This window comes from Microcaecilia unicolor, unplaced genomic scaffold (assembly GCF_901765095.1).
Source record: "Microcaecilia unicolor unplaced genomic scaffold, aMicUni1.1, whole genome shotgun sequence".
Lineage (NCBI taxonomy): Eukaryota > Metazoa > Chordata > Amphibia > Gymnophiona > Siphonopidae > Microcaecilia > Microcaecilia unicolor.
In genome coordinates, this window is record NW_021963816.1 from 3,178 (window position 1) to 23,032 (window position 19,855).

General features: G+C 43.4%; 1 protein-coding gene across 1 annotated transcript in view; it reads left to right on the plus strand.

Moving 5' to 3' along the window:
- Positions 1 to 1,313: 1,313 nt before the first annotated feature.
- LOC115459660 (acyl-CoA-binding domain-containing protein 5-like) overlaps positions 1,314 to 19,855 on the plus strand; it is a gene marked incomplete at its 5' end in the record, with an annotated part of 40,715 nt that continues 22,173 nt past the window's right edge. The window contains 2 exons of the mRNA XM_030189466.1: positions 1,314 to 1,557; positions 7,817 to 8,016. Coding sequence (XP_030045326.1) covers positions 1,314 to 1,557; positions 7,817 to 8,016 — 444 coding nt within the window. The remainder of the gene's footprint in view (positions 1,558 to 7,816; positions 8,017 to 19,855) is intronic.

Here is a 19,855-nt window from a genome sequence, read left to right on the forward strand (position 1 = left end):
TTTGTAAAATTAGAATTTGGACATCCATGCAATATGTATGTCTAAATACCAGTTTTCAAACGTCCAAAATAAGAATAGAGCTTTTAAATAACCACCATAGCGTGTCTGGTGTCCTGGCTTTCAGAAGAGATTCAACAAGGCCATAACGTTGTATTTTTTTTTTTTAATGGAAGAGGTTTGTTATTTGGTGTGCTGGAAATGTCCTAGATCCTTTTTTATTTGATACAATAATATATACCGTATTTTTCGGACTATAAGACACACTTTTTTCCCCCAAAATTTGGGAGGAAAATGGGGGGTGCGTCTTATAGTCCAAAGGTAGATTTGGCCGCCCGCCCTCCGAGTTCGGGATCGCCCTCCCCCGGCCCTGTCACCACTTCTTCCTACTCACATCACGCAATCTTCCCAGGTGGTCTAGTGACGTCGGGGCAGGAAAGAGCCCCCTCTTTCCTGCCCAGCGCACTGCTCTCCATCCTCCTGTATGCAGCCTGACGGTCTCGGCAAGATTCAAAATGGCCGCCGAGAATTGAAGTCTCGGCGGCCATTTTGAATCTCGCCGAGACCGTCAGGCTGCATACAAGGACGATGGAGAGCAGCGCGCTGGCAGGAAAGAGGGGGGCTCTTTCCTGCCCCGACGTCACTAGACCACCAGGGAAGATCGCGTGACGTGAGTAGGGAGAAGTGGTGACAGGGCCGGGGGGAGGGCGATCCCGAACTCGGAGGGAGGGATTCGGACAAGACGCACCGGAGCAGCTAGGTTTTATAGGAGGGAAAAAGGAAAAAAAAAAATTTCCTATTTCCCTCCTCTAAAACCTAGGTGCGTCTTATGGTCCGGTGCGTCTTATAGTCCGAAAAATACGGTACTCATAATTGCTGCCACAGAAAAAATATGTTGCCTGTTGCAGTTCCATTAGTTATATTCCCCCCCTTTTTTTTTTTCTCTTGAAGATAGACAGTAGCTAGGGAATCACATGTTGTGAGGTCTTGCTATCATGCTTGTCCAATTTTTCCTTTCAACCTGCCTCTCCCTACTCTGCTCTCTGACAGACAAGGGTTGGAAAGAATTCCATGAGCCATGCTCCACATGCTTTCTTCACTTAGTTGAGGGGCAGTCTTTACTAGCAAGGTAACAAGCTGATGGCTTTACTTTGATTTTATATCGGTGAACACAAAGGGGATGCAAGACTTTTTGCATTTGTAATAGAAAGATATTTCCTTTGATTGGTAGTTCTTGGTCAGTGGGCACAAGATAACTTAGAAAAATGTATCTCATATTCATATTCTTTAGATTAACTAAATGTTTCTTATTTTAGTCTTCAGAAATCTTCATATTAAGCCAGAGACCTGTACAGCATTCTTCACATTTCTTATCAGAAGATCATAGTGGACTTTTGGATGTCATTTTTACTGAAAATACTGGGGATACGATAAATATTGTTGAAGGGAAGGGGGTGATCAAAGCTGGAGGAGAAGATGGCAAAACAAGTGGCAGAGGACCTCAGAAAGAAAAAATGAGTGGTGAGAGAATGGAATTCTCTGGACCCCGAAGAGGACGAGGTAGGTATCCCTTGCCATTTCTTAATAAATACCTGTTTGGGCAGCATAGGCTAAAATGGGATATCTTACTACCTTCATTTTTGTGAATGATGTGGCCCAAGTTCTGGCAATGGAAATTTGAGGTAAATATTATTCTTATGTAAATCCTTCAGTGGATAAGGAGAACCCACAAGCAAGCAAGCTTCAGTGCTAAAATGAGCCCAAAATTCTAATTTGGCCATGCTTTGGTTTTGCCTCCTCCCCCATTGTGAAGACAGTTTGACCACTCTCTGTGCCCTCCCTGATCACAAGCTGCACCCTCCCCAGGCCTACCTTAGAAGCCCTGGTGGTGTAATGGCCTCTGAAGTAGGTGCAATCCTCAGTCAAAATGGCTGCTGCATGAGGTCACGGCAGCCATTTTGAGAGCACTCCTGTGGTATGTTGGTTCAAGTCTCAAATTGACTGCCATGACCTCTCATGGAGCCAGCATGGCAGGAGTGACTGGGGATCGCTCTTGCCCCGAAGAGGCCACTAGACCACCAGGGCTTCTAAGGAAGGCTCAGGGAGGGTCCACTGATGGTGGGAGGGCAGAGTTTGTGGTCAAGGAGGGGGGACCTACTCGCTGATGGGAGGGAGGAAGGGTGACTCCAGGGGACCCAACTTATGCAGGCACGGGAGGGGGGCACTTTGGTTATGGTTTCAGCTGAAACCAAGCAGCAAACTTTAGCTGCCCTTTCAGTTTCGGTCACTCTCTGGTACATATTGTCACGTTCCCTACTGTGACCTGTGGCATCTCCACGGGCAGCACGATGTTCCCGCCACCAAAACTGGCACTGCGCATCGGGGTTCCTTGGGTGGCGCGTTCACTTTCCCTTCCTCCCTGCACTTCCGCGCCGTCTTCTTTCCCCTTTGTTTCCATGGAGCACTTGTTGCGGTCCCGAATGCTCCGTCCCGCCTCCTGCCCTGCTGGCATTGGGTGTCCCCGTGGCCCACCTCTTTGGCTCCTCCTCTCTTGCTGCTCCTATCCTTTTGGCTGCTCCCTTTCCTGTTTCTCCCTCCTGCTGCTCTGCTCCTATTGGGCAGCCTGTTATTCTTTCCTCCTTCTCCCTGCCCTATGGCAGCTCTCCCTCTCTCAGCTGGCTGTTGATGACGTTAGACGCCAGCACTATTTCAGCTGATCCTCATTTCTCCCTGTTGCTTCGGCTTCTACTCCAGTAGGTGGTTTTAAGCTCTGTTCTGTGGTCTTTCCTATTTACCCTTGTCTCTGAACTCGGCCTGTTGACCCTGCGTGGACTTTGACTACTCTCTGTGCCTGCTGCCTGCCTACTGACCCAGCGTCTGCCTTGACTACTCTATGTGCCTGCTGCCTGCCTACTGACCCAGTGTCTTCCTTGACCTCTCTTTGTGCCTGCCGCGTGCCTCTTGCCCTCTGGGTTTCTACCTCGCTCCTGATCCTTACCATCTCCTCCTCTCGGCTCCTGTTTTTCCTGGCCCCTGCTCCCATAAGTCCTGCCGGCTGCCTGTACCTAGGGGCTCAACCTCTGGGGAGCGGCGGTCATTGCAGGTGAAGTCTCAGGGTTGCCCGACCGCCAAGTCCGGACCTGGGGTCGCCTCCTCTTCAGGGCACATCAGGGTTCTACTCAGCACAAGGACTCGCGAGTCTGACACATATTGACCCGCTGGCAAAAGCAATGTGAATAACCTATGATCATCTGTCTTATAATATGAAGGTAGATAGTACTGCAATGCATTGTTACATCTATGGATTTGATTTTGAAGATCTATAGATTTTTTTTTTAAATACGCACTAGTGCTAGTGGTATTTTTTTTCTTATAATTTAATATCCACCTGAAAAAGGTATGTTTGGCTGCACTGGTTCCAGGTTTGTTTATGTCAGATGAGAAGTTGCTGTGATGTATGATGTAGATAGAAGGCTAAGGTTCCTTTATTGAACTATTTCTGCAACTCTGCAGTGTGGCTTTATAAAGAATGCAGGAAATACAATGGATTGGTAAAGAGAGAGTTCTGAGACTACCTTTTGGAAGACACTTTGGACAGGTTTGAAACACTGTTCTTCCCAAATAGGAATTTGTCCATGTTGTGAGTAATAGACAAGAATATGAATTTCATTCATTCTCTTAACTGATGTAATGGTAGATAGGGAGATGGTTTTCCAAAAGATACTCTCTAATGTTGTTTTGCTGACTGGTTCAGAAGGAGCTGTCATAAATTATACCAGAACAATATTAAGGGTCATGCTAGTGACAGAGCTCAAAATGGAGGTCTTATATTCATTAAACGTTTCATGAAATGAGTTACTAAGGCAGTGGTTCCCAAACATTCTCGGTTCAAGGCACCCTTAGTGTGTCAGTAATTTTTTCACGGCACCCCTAAGTCAAAAGAAATATAACATGGCATAACAGTTCTTATTTAAGTAGTTAGGTCCAAACAATATTAAATTGAAAGAAAAATATTTTATTCTTAAATAACCATAATTACTTATAAATGGGATTTGTGTGCCTTCTCAAACCTCACCCCATCTACCTTACATCAGCTCTCCATCTCCTTCCACCTCATCCAACTTTTTCTCCAAACCTCCCCCATGGCACACGCCATCCTATGTGCAAATTTTACATTGCACAGAATTCCCCCAGGAGAAATAACAGTACTAGAACACAAAATATAAAGAACAAAATTCCATTTTAGTTTTGTTGGATCTTTTTACAGCATGGCCAAGGGGAAAAAATACTGTTCTATATCTAATCTAAATTTAAATAAAACGAAGCATTTTATTGGTTTTAATTTAAGACAGTTCTGTTTTGTGGGGGGGTTTTTGCATTTGGGGGGGGGGGGGGGGGGTTTAGGCCATGTAAAAATTTGTATTCCAACAACAACTCTAATATTCCTATCTAGATTCAAACAACAGAGCCAAACACTGTGTTGAAGGGGTTTTTTAGTTTTAGTTTTTTTTTTTTTTTTAACCTGGCTGGGCTGGCCTGGGCTGGTCTGGGCTGTAGAAGAGCTCCACTGGGCTCACAGGGGGCCAGGCAGTACTCCAGGCTCCAGAGGCTTTTTGGCAGGTGGGTACTGATTGCTTCTCTCAGTGCTGGGCTGGGGTCTGCACTATACATGACCGCAGGGGCAGGCCTGAAAGCTACAGCTGCAGTGTTGCACTACAAAATCACTCTCTGATTCTATATGTTCTTGGGATTAAACCTAGGTGACCTAATCTTGCTGATTTGTGCAACTAGAGTACTTCTTGGTCGAGGAGAGTTGTGGGGATGTCAGTGGATGGACACATCTTCATTATGGATGCAGCTGCTGGATACTGGTTTGGATATGAGTTGACCCTAAGAAGTCTTTTTGAGTGACATACAGTGTTGATGCTTATTTGGAGCTGGACCATAGGTGCAGGGCTGTGCAGATCGGAGGTCAAAGAATCTGGAATGGCTACACAAAGAGCGTTGTTCATGTTCTTGCCATATGGGGCTCTACTGTTAGGTGGAGGTACCCATTATATAAATACCTGGGTTAGAGCCCAATGACGTTTGCTGTTGAATTTTTTTTTTAATTATATATGTAGTTCATGCTTTGATTCTGTTCTATATGTCTGAAGTTTAATTGAACCCCTGGGCTGTTGGGACGCAGTGATGCCCGGATTGCTGACGCAGCTGTTGCACATGATGATGAAATATACTTTGTTATGGTAGTGTGCTGTGCTGGTGCCTGTGCCACACCTTGTGAGTACTGATAGTTGTGATTGAAAGGAGCATTGCAGGGGTGGGATTTTTTTGTTTGTTTCTCTCTCTCTCTCATATATGGTGTTCATGCTTTGATTCTGCTCTACATGTTTAAAATGTAATTGAATCCTTGTGTTGTTGGGACACAGTGATGTCCGGATTGCTGACACAGTTGCTGCACATGATGACGAAATATACTTTGCTATGCAGGTTCCTGTGTCACACCATATGAGCACTGACTGCTGTGATTGGATGGAGCATTGTATGGGTGCTTTTTTTTTTTTTTCAAGATGTTTCAGGGTTCTATAATACTTTCCAAGGGGCAAATTTAGGTTTCAATTTAAATGCTGGTTCGAATTGTTATCCTATAAAGGAGGATGGGTTTGGGCATTCGGGGTGGGGGGGGGGGGGTTCTCACACGGGGCTTGTCCAAGAGTTGATTGGACTTCTTTGATTTATGGGGTCAGATGGGTTTGGGAAAGGGGAGGGGGGGTTAGTGTTTTGTGGGGGGGGGGGTTGTAAGGGGGAGGGATTGCTATGATGGGGTTGGTTATGGATGCAGGTTTTCTTTGGGATTTTTGTTTTTGATAGTGTGTGTTGGGAAGTGGTGTGTGCTGATCTAGAGAGTGATTTCGGGTCAACTGATTCCCTTTTCTTCTGGGTTGATCGGGGGGGTTGCTGGCTGGGACAGCCGCCCAAGAATAAGGTTAATAGTTGAATTTCTGAAGGTGTTTCTGCTGGTTTATAATAAGTGATGCTGGTTAAACTGGTATCATGAAGTGTGAATGGAGTCTCCTCACCCATTAAGAGGCAGAAGATCCTGCAGGCCTTGAATCAACAGAAAGCTGATATTGCGTTTTTGCAAGAGACCCACTTGTCTTCATCAGAGCATTCTAAGTTTAAGTGTTGGTGGGTTGGACAGGTGGAAGAGGCCCCAGCTCTGGGTCGTAAGGCTGGTCTGCTGGTTCTCTTCTGGAAAGGCTTGGACCTGGTGACACATCAAACATGGAGAGACCCCAAGGGCAGATTTTTGTTAGTGAAGGCTTCGGTAAATAAAAAAAACTATTATTGCTTTGTAATGTATACGGGCCTAATGTCTATGACCATAATTGGGTGAAATCCATAATACGTAAAGTTGCTGGAGTTGTAGATATACCCATCGTTATGGGAGGGGATTTCAATATGGTTCATGACCCTGCCACGGACAGATCTAAAGGCCCTGGAGGGGAGGTGGGTTCGATATCAAAGGGAATCCCGCTGCTATGTTCCAGTCTAAAGTTACTGGACGTTTGGAGAACCTTGAATCCAGTGGATAGAGACTATACTCATTTATTGAGGGCACATGGCTCACAATCTCGGATCGATTATTGGCTCGTGTCTTCGGAGTTGTTTTCCTCAGTAGTTTCAGCTGGAATTGGAGCGTACAGTGTCTCAGATCACACGTGCATTTGGTGTTTGGTAGATCTGAAAGGTCCCGATGGTGCTCCGTATGTTTGGCACTTCTCTCCTAATTTTATTGGGACCCGGCCTTCCGAGAATTTTTGATACAAAAATGGTTGGACTACCAGCTTCATAATGACGGTTACAAAGATCAACCAATTCCTGTAAATGGTTTGATGACTAATGCAGTAATTTGTCTGATATGCATCATGGGGGGTTAAAGCTATTGTATACTGTTCTGACTGGTTGTTTTGTACGTTGTGTCATCAATAAAAATTGTTGAAAAATAAAGGTAAGGCAGTATTCAGATCAGTAGTGGGCAGGAAAGCTTCTAGGAAATTGTGCAAGAGTAGGGATGCATCCATCTGCTGCAGTATGCAGGATCTGTTTTTACTTGTTTTCAGTGGCCCTACAGCATAAGCTGAATCAGCTGCTTGAGATGCATCCAGGTGCACAGAGCATAAGGTCAAACTGCTTGGATGTTATTTTTCACCTTTGGCCTTCTTGCTGTGCTTACCAGCAGTATGTGTGCTCTGGTCTGCAGCAGAGCCTGTTGGTACTTAAAGCTGGGGTGGGGAGTGATTTCAATGTGGTCTTGCTAATAATTTGGACATCCTGGGGAAAATTGGGTCTGTTGTAATGATGGTCATTTTTAGAGGAACCTTACTTGGCAATATATTAAACATGTTGCTATAATCCTCTTCAGCCATTATTTTGTAATGTTAAGAAACTGTATCTATATCTCAGCTCACAGAAAAACAGAACTAACAGACAAAAAAACAACCAGAGAGGACTGCATAGCACTTGCTAGGATCTATGGAGAATGTTCTGTAGTAGTGTTCTGTCAGAGTAACTATATATGAGCAGCTAGCTGCATGATTATGCTGTCTGGGGAGAACTCTCATCACGGTAAGCAACTCTACTTTTTCATATTGGGCCTGTAGACAATGTCATTGGATTAGTGCAAAGATAAAAAGGGAGAAATAGTATACATTTTTAGAATATGTTGCAACTTTTGCTCCTTAGTAGTGACATTAGGAATGGAAGGGTACTGTAACTACTGAAATTGACACTTTTTTTTTTTTTTTCCCGAATCTAGTGAGTCGTATGCAGCCTATGGGTGTGGGTTCTCGTGGTGGAGAGATGGGTAGTGGTGGTGATGGTGAACGTGGAGGCTCTGAGAGAGGACCAAAGGATAGCCTGAATGAACAGATCGCCATTGTACTCGTGCGGCTTCAGGAAGACATGCAGAGTGTTCTTCAGCGACTGCACACACTGGAGGCCCTGGCTGCCTCTCAAGTAAATGCCTTTTTTTTTTTTTTAATCTTGTATTCCACAGTTTTTCCAAGCAAGTTTAATGCAGGGTACATAATAATTTTGAACATTTAAACAAATGACTAAAAATATGGTAAATGACATCTGTGGCAGGACAATAGTATTAACTATTTCGTTTATCTACCCTAGTGATTCTGTTAATCCTTTCCTTTATACCATTCATTGTAACTACAATTTATGTTTTAAATACAGGCTATTAATAATATAATAATCCAGTTTAGATCATTCTTAATCCTCTTCAATTTAGAGATAGAGAACTTTATATATATATATGAATGAGCAATTTTTAACCATCAAAATTACTTCAAATAATTCAATAAATATATATTTTATCTTGAACCTCAGTGATGTCAGTCGCCTTTCTTATGTATAAGGTCAACTTAACGACATCTAGTTCTTCATAGAACATTTAGTTCTTCATAAGTTCTTCTTCTTGTTAAATCTAACCAGTATTGTTTTATAACTTATCAACCATTATTAAATACAGGCTAACCATTCATTGTAACTACAATTTATGTTTTAAATACAGGCGTTAATCCTGTTTTGTCTCCAACTTTACCCATTGCTGACACTTCTTTGAGCTGTATTGAGTTGCTTTGTTTTGTTCATAGTTTTGATATTTGAAACCATTGATAGATGTGTTCGTACCCTTTGTCAGAGTTATGACTCTGGAAGCATCCTAGAGTATGAATAAATGAAGCAGATTTGCAGTCTTGTTTCTGAACGTTCACATGCAGACAGCAGACTCAGCAGGGCCATGGAGCAATTATTTGGTTTTCCTTCCTTCAGCTTATTGTCCATCCTTCTAAGCAAGCTCAGAGTGGTTTACAGAATTTAACAAAGAAATAAAAAAAGGAAAACACAAAACAAGATGGCAGCCATCTCAGATGTCTCATTAGAAGTTCCTTCTAATTTTGAGAGTTTACTTTACCTTAGGTCTTATTTTCTTCTTTGCTGATATGCTGAAGCATAAAGGGAAGACCTTGGCTCTTCCACCTGCGATGCAGCTTCTGCTTACTCTGGTCAGTTTATGATGTGGAGCTTTGCCAAGCCCTGCTGCTGGGACGAACCTGAAGTTCTGAGATCGAGTCAAGATTACCTTTATTGTTTCTCTCCTTTCTAGTCAAGATTACCTTTATTGTTTCTCTCCTTTCTAGGTGTCACGATTGTGACTGTTTTTCATGCCTGCACTCACCTTGCCCCCGGGTGACCAGGGCCTGTGGTTGCTGTGGACTGTGTTTTCCCTGTTTCTCAGACATCTTCCAGGTTCCATTCTGGTCCTGATGTTCTAGCACTCCAGACTTGCCCTGAGGTTTCTGCTGCCAAGCCTCACCTGTGACATCAGTAATTGCCTTGATTAAGCACCTGAGAACTTTCAGGCTTTGCCTTTGCAACAGAGGTCTTCAGATGTGCTTTCGTCTGTGAGTGCTTGTTGCAGTTCTAGCTCTGCTAGTTCTTGTTCTGTGTGTCTTAAAGCTTCAGTTCCTTACTGTTTGTATCTAGCTGCTCTGTGTGTTTTAAAGCTCCAGTTCCTTACTGTTTGTATCTAGCTGCTCTGTGTGTCTTTAAGCCTTTCTTCCTTACTGCTGTATCTGCCCTGTGTGTCCTTTAGCTTCTGTTCCTTACTGTCTTTAGCTTTAGTTCCCTGCCTGCTTGTGCATCCTGCTTGTGTCTGCCTTGCTTGAAAGTCCTGAATCCAGTCCAGCCAAGCCAAGTCTGTTCCAGCTTTTGGTTCCAGTCCAGCCAAGTCTGTTCCAGCATCTGGTTCCAGTCCAGTCCAGCCAAGTCTGTTCCAGCTTTTGGTTCCAGCCAAGCCAAGTCTGTTCCAACTTTTGGTTCCAGTCCGGCTAAGCCAAGGCTGTTGTCGCAGTTTGGGTGGTTTTCCTGCTGTTGCCGGTCTCTGGCAGCAGCCCAAGGGCTCACTACTCCAGATCACCCCCAGTGGCGTGACACTAGGCAAGCATTAGCTTGGGCCTCTTCCCCTGTGGAAGCAGAATGACCTGTTATGTCCAACATAGCTACTGTCCTCATACACATCTGGCAGGTACTTGATGAGCCTGGGCATCTTTCCTCAGTAGCTTCTGAGCTCCTACGCCTATGACAAGGAGAGCTATCTATGAGTCTATATGCCATTCAATTCCAGATCCTGGTCTCTGAACTGCAATGGAATCAGGAGTCCCAGGTGGCTATCTTTTGGCATGGCCTGGAGGAGCCACATTAAGGATGAACTGGTGGGACAGAATCTCCCTACCAGTTTGGGTGACCTGATTTTCCCTATGCATCAAGGTGGACATCCATTTTCAAGAGAGGGCTAAGGAATGTGGAGATAAATGCTGCTCTACATGGTCATCACCCCAGTTTCAGGATCACACAGATTCTCAGATGCTAGCTTCTCCTGCCACCCTGGAAGAAGAGGTTCCCGTGCAGATAGGACATTCTAGACTTTCAGAGGAAGAGAAAAAGTGTCAGAGGTCAAATATCTGTCTATATTGTGCAGACCTGGGACATTATGCTAAACATTGTCCCAGGAAACTGGTAACATTTCCAGACCTAGGAGTTGTGGTGGTGATGTCCCTTGGTCCTTCCCAAGGAGTTCTGACCTTCCTCTGTACTCTCCCTGTTACCCTTCTATGGGACAATAAATAGATCGTAGTCCAAGCTTTTCTTGATTCTGGCACAGCAGAGAACCCTTTGGATGAATGACTGATATGCCAGTATGACATTTCTGTGAATCCCCTCAGAGAACCCCTTTGCGTTTCCTCGGTCTACAGAGACCCACTGCCAGAGCATCTGCAGGCTATTATTCAACCTATTTCTCTACAAGTGGGTTCTCAGCATCAAGAGATGATAGACCAATCCGAGGAGTACATTAAACTCTATCAGGTCATTTTGGGGCTTCTCCGGTTGCTGAAACATGAACCTGTATTACTTCCTCCCGTTTCTTAGCCCTCACAGGAAGGGGGGAAGCATAGGAAAATAATAATAAGAAAGAGAACTTAGACTCCATTAGGCGCAGCCAGTAAATTACCTTTATTATTTATTTATTTATTTATTTATTTATGGCATTTATATCCCACATTATTCTCACCCATGGGCAGGCTCAATGTGGCGTACAATAGTCTAGTAAACAACATTAATACAAAATACAGTAATTAGTGTCAGAGAAGAGAAAGAGGAACAGCAGGAGGGAGAGGGAGAGAGGGGAAGGTGACAAGTTGTCAATAAGGCTGCCGTGGTTCAGAAGGATGTAGTATCTCACAGAGCCAAAAATACAAAATAGTTCGGTTCTCTCCCTGGACCAGGTTGCCAATCAGCAGTGCACATCCTGAAAGACAAGGTCTGCTCAGCTAATACTGCCCCGGACATCACATATATACTGTTACAAGTTACATTTTCCCAGAAATCATGTGATTTCCCATAAACCAGAACCATTAGGTAGCCTTATACCATATATGGATTGGTCATGTATTCTATCAGTCTCTCCTGATGTATTTGCACGTGAACAGTCGGTGGCCATTGGTTAATTACGTATGATTTCTGTGTCAGTTCTGCGTGCACAGCCAGAACAGTACCCTTGTGTCCTCTCTCTGTCTATCTCCCTTAGCCCTCACACTGTGTCCTCAGCCTGTCAGCAACTGCCAAGGTTACATCCACCTTATATGAAAAACATACTCAGCTGCAAACTAAATGTTATGAAGTGTCAGTTCTCAGCGCCTGAGAAAGCAATGATTGTTACAATAGATGCTGAGCTAGTAGGGTAACATGTGAGAACCAAACTGAGCAGAGTACAGGCCTTAGGCCTAGCCCTTAGGAACAGGCCTAAGCAAAGGAAAGCATATAGAAACCTCATATTTTACTGGCACTCTGGAAACATTCTAGCCTGGGGTCCAGCCTGTTCTCAGTCTTGCTTTGTCTGTTCAACCTCAGCTAACCTCGACCAAGATGGATTCACCTCAGGGCAAGCCTTCCATCTTAGAATCCTGACCCAACTTGGACCCTGCAAAGATTCTTGCTGTCTCCTAGATCATTGTACCCCCAGAGAGAACTCCGGACCCCAAGTGGTCAAGGAAGCGGACCTTGCTCAGCACATGCAACTTCAAATGTACATGATTCACAAGATGTTCTAGACGTCAGAAGGTTAAGGAGGATAATACGTGGAAACCTACTATCAGTGTTCATGCTGCCCATTCCTTGAGCCTTCCCAGTAGGCATTCTCCTGATAGTATTCAGAGTTTCTGATGGGGTAATTTCTGCTTCCAACATCTCCCTTACTGTAATTGGGATTTGAGGTAAACTGGCTTGCTATAAATATTTATAGATTCTTGTTTTATTGCCTTATCTGTACTATATAACCTATAAAATTTCATAAACTGGGCTTGTATGTCTCTTTCCTTATGTAGAAGTTTCCCTTTCTCATTTTTAATCTGTAATTTGCCTCTGCTTTTTGTCTCCTCTTCAGTTTCTTAGCCAGTAACGCCCCTGATTTATAGGTTTGATCTGTAATCTATAATCAATATTATCAATATAAAGCTGTTTCAATTTCACTTGAAGTTGCTCTAGCTAATAATAATTGTCCTTAGCTTCTGGGGTTTTTTTAAAGTTTTTTTATTTATCATTTTACTTAATTACATTCACATTTATCACGTAAGGAAAAACAGAAATTAATATAAGGAAAAAGAAAAAAACATTTTCTCTCAATAATATATATAATTGTCCACAATTGGGGGATCCAAGATCAGGAAAACAATCTCAAAGAAAATAAGAAAAACACCAAGTGGTTAATCTTACAAATTCATATTTTCTGAGGGAGGAAGGTTAATCGGTAATTGCAGTGGTCTATTAGATTGTAAGCTCTTTGAGCAGGGACTGTCTCTCTTTGTTAAATTGTACAGCGCTGCGTAACCCTAGTAGCGCTCTAGAAATGTTAAGTAGTAGTAACTAAAGGAAATTGCTGCAGAGGGTTCTTCATCTGTTCTTTTAACTCCACAAACTCTTGTAATTTCTTGAGTTCAACAAATAAGTAATAAGGAAATAAAACACTTACAAGGGAATCGCTCTAGGAAGGTCCCACCTAGGGCAATGATTCTTGGCTTAAAAGCTAAGAGTTCACACCTCCTAGTCTGCGATTCCCTTGATATATCAGGAAATATATTTATCTTTGAACCCAAAAAACTATCAGCCATGTATCGGAAATACAATTTCAAAACATTGTTCCTATCTAAATCAAAGGCAAAAGTCACTAGTAATGTAACTCTCTATATAGGGTATTTTAGGAAGATTGATCATTCTCAGGTTATTTTTCCTTAATTGGTTCTCCAGAAGTTCCACTTTTTTACAAGAAACATGACTGTCCTTCATTACCAGATTAACTGATTTTCGTAGAGAAACCATTTCCGTAATCAAAGTCTCTATTTTTATATCTTGGACTTCCACTTTGTTAGATAAGTATTGATATAATCACATATTTATTCCTGAAAAATGTTTGACATCTGAAGAAGAGAATTATTCACACTCTGCAGCACTTCCCATAGTGCGTCCATTATGACATTTTTTGGCTTCACCAGGTCCAATTTCTCCACAGAAACCGCTCCAGATATCTTCGGGGGGAAGAGCTCGCTCTCCAGTCCCCCAGTTGGTTTATTATCCGGAGTCAATGCTGCGCCAGGACCTCCTCGGATCGCGTGAGAATCCTAACCCACTTCGGGCATTTCCACTGTCGACCTTCATAGCGAAGCGTTACTGTTTCCGGGTCTTGGAGAGGTCATGCCAACAGGGGGACTCAAAGTCACTTCCTCTCCACTGAGATTCGGCGATAAAGCCTTGCTGTTCCCCGAAGCAGGAACCGATACCCCCGACGTTATGACCCCGAATCTCTCCAAAGTAGACTGAGAAGTGGTGGGAACCCCAGCCGTGTTCGAGGAGGGCAACACCACGGCTTTGCTTTTTTCTTCCCCATTCTCTGGGGAGCGCGCCTACTTCTTAAGGTATTCTGGTGTAAAGCAGGAACTCAACTAACGTACGTCCTCCCTCAACGCCATCTTGGATCCTCCAGGTTGGGACACTCTGTCTGGTTTCTCCTTAGAAGCCTGTCTGATATGGGTAACCCTTCAGCATAGCCCTCAAAGTCATTGAAACACGGAAGCCCCTCCACCACTTACAAGGTGGTGTCCCTTCGGAGAGGTTAGCTTCTGTTTTTATGTAGTGCCTCTACTTCCCTTTTCTTATTCTGCAGTAACCACTCCCTGTCCACCCTTTTATTGCTTTTTAATAGCCCCTCATTTAATAAATATCCCTTATAAAATAATTTGTCCCTCCTAAACTGCCTCATCTCCCATCTCTCCTGTACCATTTAATTCTAGATAGCATTTGATGTTCTCTATGGACAAGCAGGCTGTTGTATTCTCACATGTGGGTGACGTCATCCAACGGAACCCAGTGACGATGCTGACTTTCGAGTTATAGAAATTTCTAGCAGCGTCCCACCGCATATGCACTGATGCCTTCCTGCCCGACATGCAAGCTCAGGTCCCTCAGTCTCCATTTTTCTACAGAGTTCGGAGGACGCATCTCTGTGATCTCAGTGCGCTTCATGTTGTCAGTTTTGCAGTGTTTCTTCATTTTAAGTATTTCATTATTACTTTCCTCTTTTCTTTCAAATTCCTCTGGCTTCAAGTTTCCTTTCATTTTTGCATATACTTGGCCCATTTTAGGCTGGAGCACTGACCTCAGTTTGGCCTCTGCCCCTTTTTTGGTTCAAAATTGAGGAGTTTAATTTGGTTTCAATTCTTTTTTGATGTCTCAGAAGACCCCAGTGGCTTCCAGAGCTGTGCCTAATGTCACTGGGTGATTTCAGTAACAGGGCATCAGGTGTCTTGGGCCTAACCATGAGCCTGACTCTTGTTCTCTTTGTTTTAAAAATGCAGTTGAGGACTCGGAGGGCGTGGCTGGCCTAACAGGACAAATGTTTTGGCTCCTCGAAGACCTGTGCCTCAACCTTGATGGCTGTGAAGGTTTCTACAACCATTGGGAGTGCACCAGCATCGAAAAAGTCTCCACCTGTCTCAACATCGGGTGCTCAGAGTCTGCCTGGGACCAGTCAGCATTGGACTCAACACTGAGGGCATGTATGGATTCAATGTAATATCAGCACCAAAGGACCATGATGCTGAGCATTGGGAAAAGCCAAAGAAGGACCAGCATCGGTCCTCTTCAACACATGGGGAAATGGCATCTCTGATACCCAAGAAGCACCAGTACTGAAAAAAGCATTGGCACCAAGAGGAGCACTCCCACTCTTTGGAAGAGGTGCTGGTGCGTAATCCTCATAGCAGCCAGGTCCTCACTTCCGGTTTAACACCAACCACATCTCAGACTGCCATCTTACTGGCTCCACTGCCTTTGCCAATGAGTAGTTCTGAGACATGCTCAGGGAGGAGCTGGCACAGATGCTGCAGCAACAGGCCACTCAGGCATTGAGAGTGCTTGCACCAGCATCGGGGTCAGCCCCAAATTCATCCTGAGACTCCTATGTCTGTGCAGACATCTTTAACACCGGCACCTTGATGTTGGCATCAACCTCAATGCATATGGTTCCACTCTCGACAGCGGAGGAAGCTTCCCCGAAGTTGGCGACTAGGACGGCACCTCAGCTCTCTTTGAGGTGAGGACAGGATTCCTCTGAAACAAGGCAGACACATTCACCCAGTCTGCTTGGAGTATGAGGAAGAGTCTGATTGGGACTGCTCATGGGACTCAGGAAGATCCGCACTACTTCTCAGAGGAGTCATCATGTGGTGTTCCCTCTGATTCCCTCCCCACCTCAAGAGAGACAAGCATCTCCCCCTTAGGGTCTCTTACATCGGATTTGTCAGATGGCTTTGGTCATCCCATTTAAGTTGAAAATGGAGGAAGAGCCCAGCGTGGAGATGTTGGCTGTCCTGGACTGTCTAAAGAAGGGATCACAGTACCATTGCACCCTATCCTTAAGGATGCAGTGATGAGGAACTAGGAATCTCCCCTCTCAGTGCAGGTGGTGCCAAAAAAAGTGGATACGCAGTATCATATCCAAAAGGCTCCCAGATGCAAAGAGGGTCCAGTTGCTTTCACCACTCTGGTGGTCGAATCCACCCTCCAATGAGCTTAGGAGCTCCAGGACTCATGCCTCTGTATCCCCAGGTCGAGCGACCAGGACACTGGATTTGTTTGGGAGGAAAACATTTCAGGCCTCGATGCTCATTCTAGATCCTCCAATTTTTTCCATACATCCAGTGTCTCTTTAACCATGAAATCAGCTTTCTGCTATATTTCTGTGATAGCCTCCTCACAGACCTCCATCTGTGCTGCCAGTTCTTCATGGCAAGCACCAAGGTTGCTAATGTCCTACTTTATTTCAGCTAAGGCCAACTTGATTTCTGACTAAATCAATTTCATTTCGCCCTTTAGTTCTCGCATTAGCCTCCATCATTATCTCTCTGTGGGGCCACAGTAGAGCTTTTGGCTCCATCAGCTTCATACTCGCTGCTTTCTCTTCAGCTGCCACTATTTTGCTTACAGCTCCCGATGACACTCGCCCATTGTTTTTCCAGTTGTTTATTTATAATTCTTCAGCTTCCTCTGATTTAGCAGCCAAAGTAACTGAAAACAGGGGGACCCTTCTGCAGTGCACAAAAATGATTTTATAGCATTATTTACCAACTGGCCCTAATGTTCTATCACTTCCTCCTAGCTCATTTTTTCCCTCTCTCCTCCCCCTTTCATGGGGCTTATTACAGAGGAGAGATCCATGGTCATGGGAGAGCAGTGAGATCTAAAGAGAAAACTTGGGCTCAAGCCTTAAAAAGATGATTTAGTTCCAGGCCTCTTGTAGCAAAGAACTTTGGTGAGATTTGGCTAGTAGGCATCCGTCTCCAACGAGCTGAAATTGAGAAATGTTTGTTTGATAGATATAGATATGTATAGAGATGTCTATATCTTTTTTTTTGTTTTTTTTTTTTGTTTTAATTAAACCAGGGATTCTCAACACAGTCCCCAGGAATACTCTCAGCTAGTCAGGATTTTAGGTTAACCACAATGAATATGCATGAGAGAAATATGCATGCAGTACCTCCATTGTATACAGATCTGTCTCATGCATATTCATTGTGGATAACCTAAAAACCTGACTGGCTAAGTGCAAGGTCCACTGGGTTAAACTAATCTAATATATTTGGAAATAAACACGAGTTACATGATTTGTTTTAAAGGTATAATGCCCCTTTTAAGTGATAATTTTAAACAGGAGCCTTATGAAAAAAATATCCAGAGTGTAAATATTTTTATAATGGCAACCAAAAAATTCCATATTCAGTGATGGAGGTTGAAAACGTTGCAAGCTGAATATAGAAATATGTTTTTCCATATTAAAAACATGTACAGTTAGGATATCTTTTCACATCTGCCTATTTCAAGTAAGCTGTTTCTTTTCCCAGCTTAAGTAGAGGAGTGTGGTAGCCGTGTTAGTCCACTCTTAAGGTTATCAATAGAAATCAAACAAAATAAAACATGGAAAAGAAAATAAGTTGATACCTTTTTTTTTATTGGACATAACTTAATACATTTCTTGATTAGCTTTCGAAGGTTGCCCTTCGTCAGATTGGAAATAAGCAAATGTGCTACCTGACAGTGTATATAAGTGAAAACATTCAAGCATTACTATGACAGTCTGACAGGGTGGGAGGATGGGGGTGGGTCGGAGGTATGCATGGGGACATCAAAGCATATCATTGATATTCTAACAGGATGGGTGTGGATAGGTGAGGGGTGGGGTGATCAACAGAGACATACAGCTTTATGGTTTATAATGGGCTAGGAACCCCAGATCCTTGTTAAGTCCTTTCTGTTGGGTGTTAAAATATTCAATCATTCTGACTTCAAAGGTCTTACGTTCTTGTATGGTTTTAAAGTTACCTTTCAGGATTCTCACTGTGAAGTCACTGGTACAGTGTCCTGGTCCTGTAAAATGCTGACCAACAGGTGTGGGAGCCCTACTGGCACCAGTATTGTTCATGTGATGTCTATGTAAATTGAATCTTGTCTTAAGCATCTGGCCTGTTTCTCCAATATAGCATCCTTCGTTACATTTTTTACACTGAATGATATATACCACATTGGAAGATGAGCAAGTGAAAGATCCCTTTATGTTGAATATCTTTCCTTTGTGGATAACTGTGGGGTCCTGTGAAATATTTTGGCATAGTTTGCAACTGGATAAATTACAGGGACGTGTGCCCTTCTGTTTCTTTTCAGTCTGTGATGGAAGTTTACTTCTGATTAGCTTGTGTTTTAAGTTTTCCCAGCTTGAAATCAATATTCAGTTGCATTGGTACTAAGCTTGATTTCATCCCTTTGTCTCTAGTAAAGGAGTTATTATTGCTTTCATTCCCTAACTAACCAAATCCCCCCTCAAAGGGCATTCTCCTGCTAGTTCCTGTTCCCAGCAGGATATCTGACATATCCCTATGCACTTGCCATTCCAATATATGTTTCAGCTGGACTGTTAGAGAATACTGGTTACAATCTGACAACACTAGTCCTCCCAGATTTTGCTCCCATAAAGAAACTTCTTGGCTTGCAGTGTGATTTCATGTCCCAGACAGATCTGTTATATGTTCACTTATTTTCTTCAGGGTCGTTCCTGGTGTTTCTGTAGACAACATTTTGATAACAATGTAATAGCCTCAGGCATCACCTTCAGTTTACTATTGCTATCCATCCACACAAGATGTGACTCTCCATCTCTTCACATCCACCCCTACTTTCCGAAAAAAAAGGGGGTAGTTATTTTTATACAATTTGGTTACGTCTCTTACGTTCACTCCCAATATCTAATAACCCCCTAATGTTCCCCTCAACTGTTCTCTAGATATGCCCTTAGGTTCAATAAGTGCTACTATATTGTCAAAGTTTACCTTGAACCCTGCTACTCCTGTGCAGCTCCTCTATCAGGATTTGCAGAAATTACCACCAAACACCCTTCTGGTCACGATGGATGTAAAATCACTATACAGCAACATTCCACATGCGGATGGCATAGCTGCCTGTGGGAGACTCCTAAAAACATCCATACTGGACCATCAATATTCACCAGAAACTATTACAAAATTAATCAAATGTATTTTAACTCACAACTACTTCCGCTTTAACAATGATATCTATCTACAAATAATGGGCACTGCAATGGGCACCAGGACAGCGCCCCAATATGCCAACCTTTTTATGGATGAGCTGGAAGAGACATTTCTGAATACATGCCAGACCAAACCTCTAAAGTACTACCTGTACATCGATGACATTTTTATGATTTGGACGGAAGGGGAAGAAACTCTGAAACAATTTTACTATTCCTTCAATACATACCATCCTACAATCAGATTCAAAATTGACTACTCCCCAGAAAAAGTCAATTTTTTGGACACTACAGTCTCAATCAGTGATGGCTGTATTCAAACATCTATATACAAGAAACCCACAGACAGATGCAGCTATCTCCACAACTCCAGCTTCCATCCTTCACATACAAAAAGATCCATTATTTACAGCCAAGCCACAAGATACCACCGTATCTGCTCGGACCCAGGGGATAGAGACAGACACCTTGAAACCCTGACTGCATCCTTCAAACAGAAAGGCTAAACCCCAAAATAATCTCCAAGAATATTGCCTCCTCCCTCAAAACACCCAGGGAAAATCTGCTACAGTACAAAGAAAAAAAAGCCACAGACAGAATCCCCCTTGTAGTGACATACAACCCAGAGCTGGAGAAACT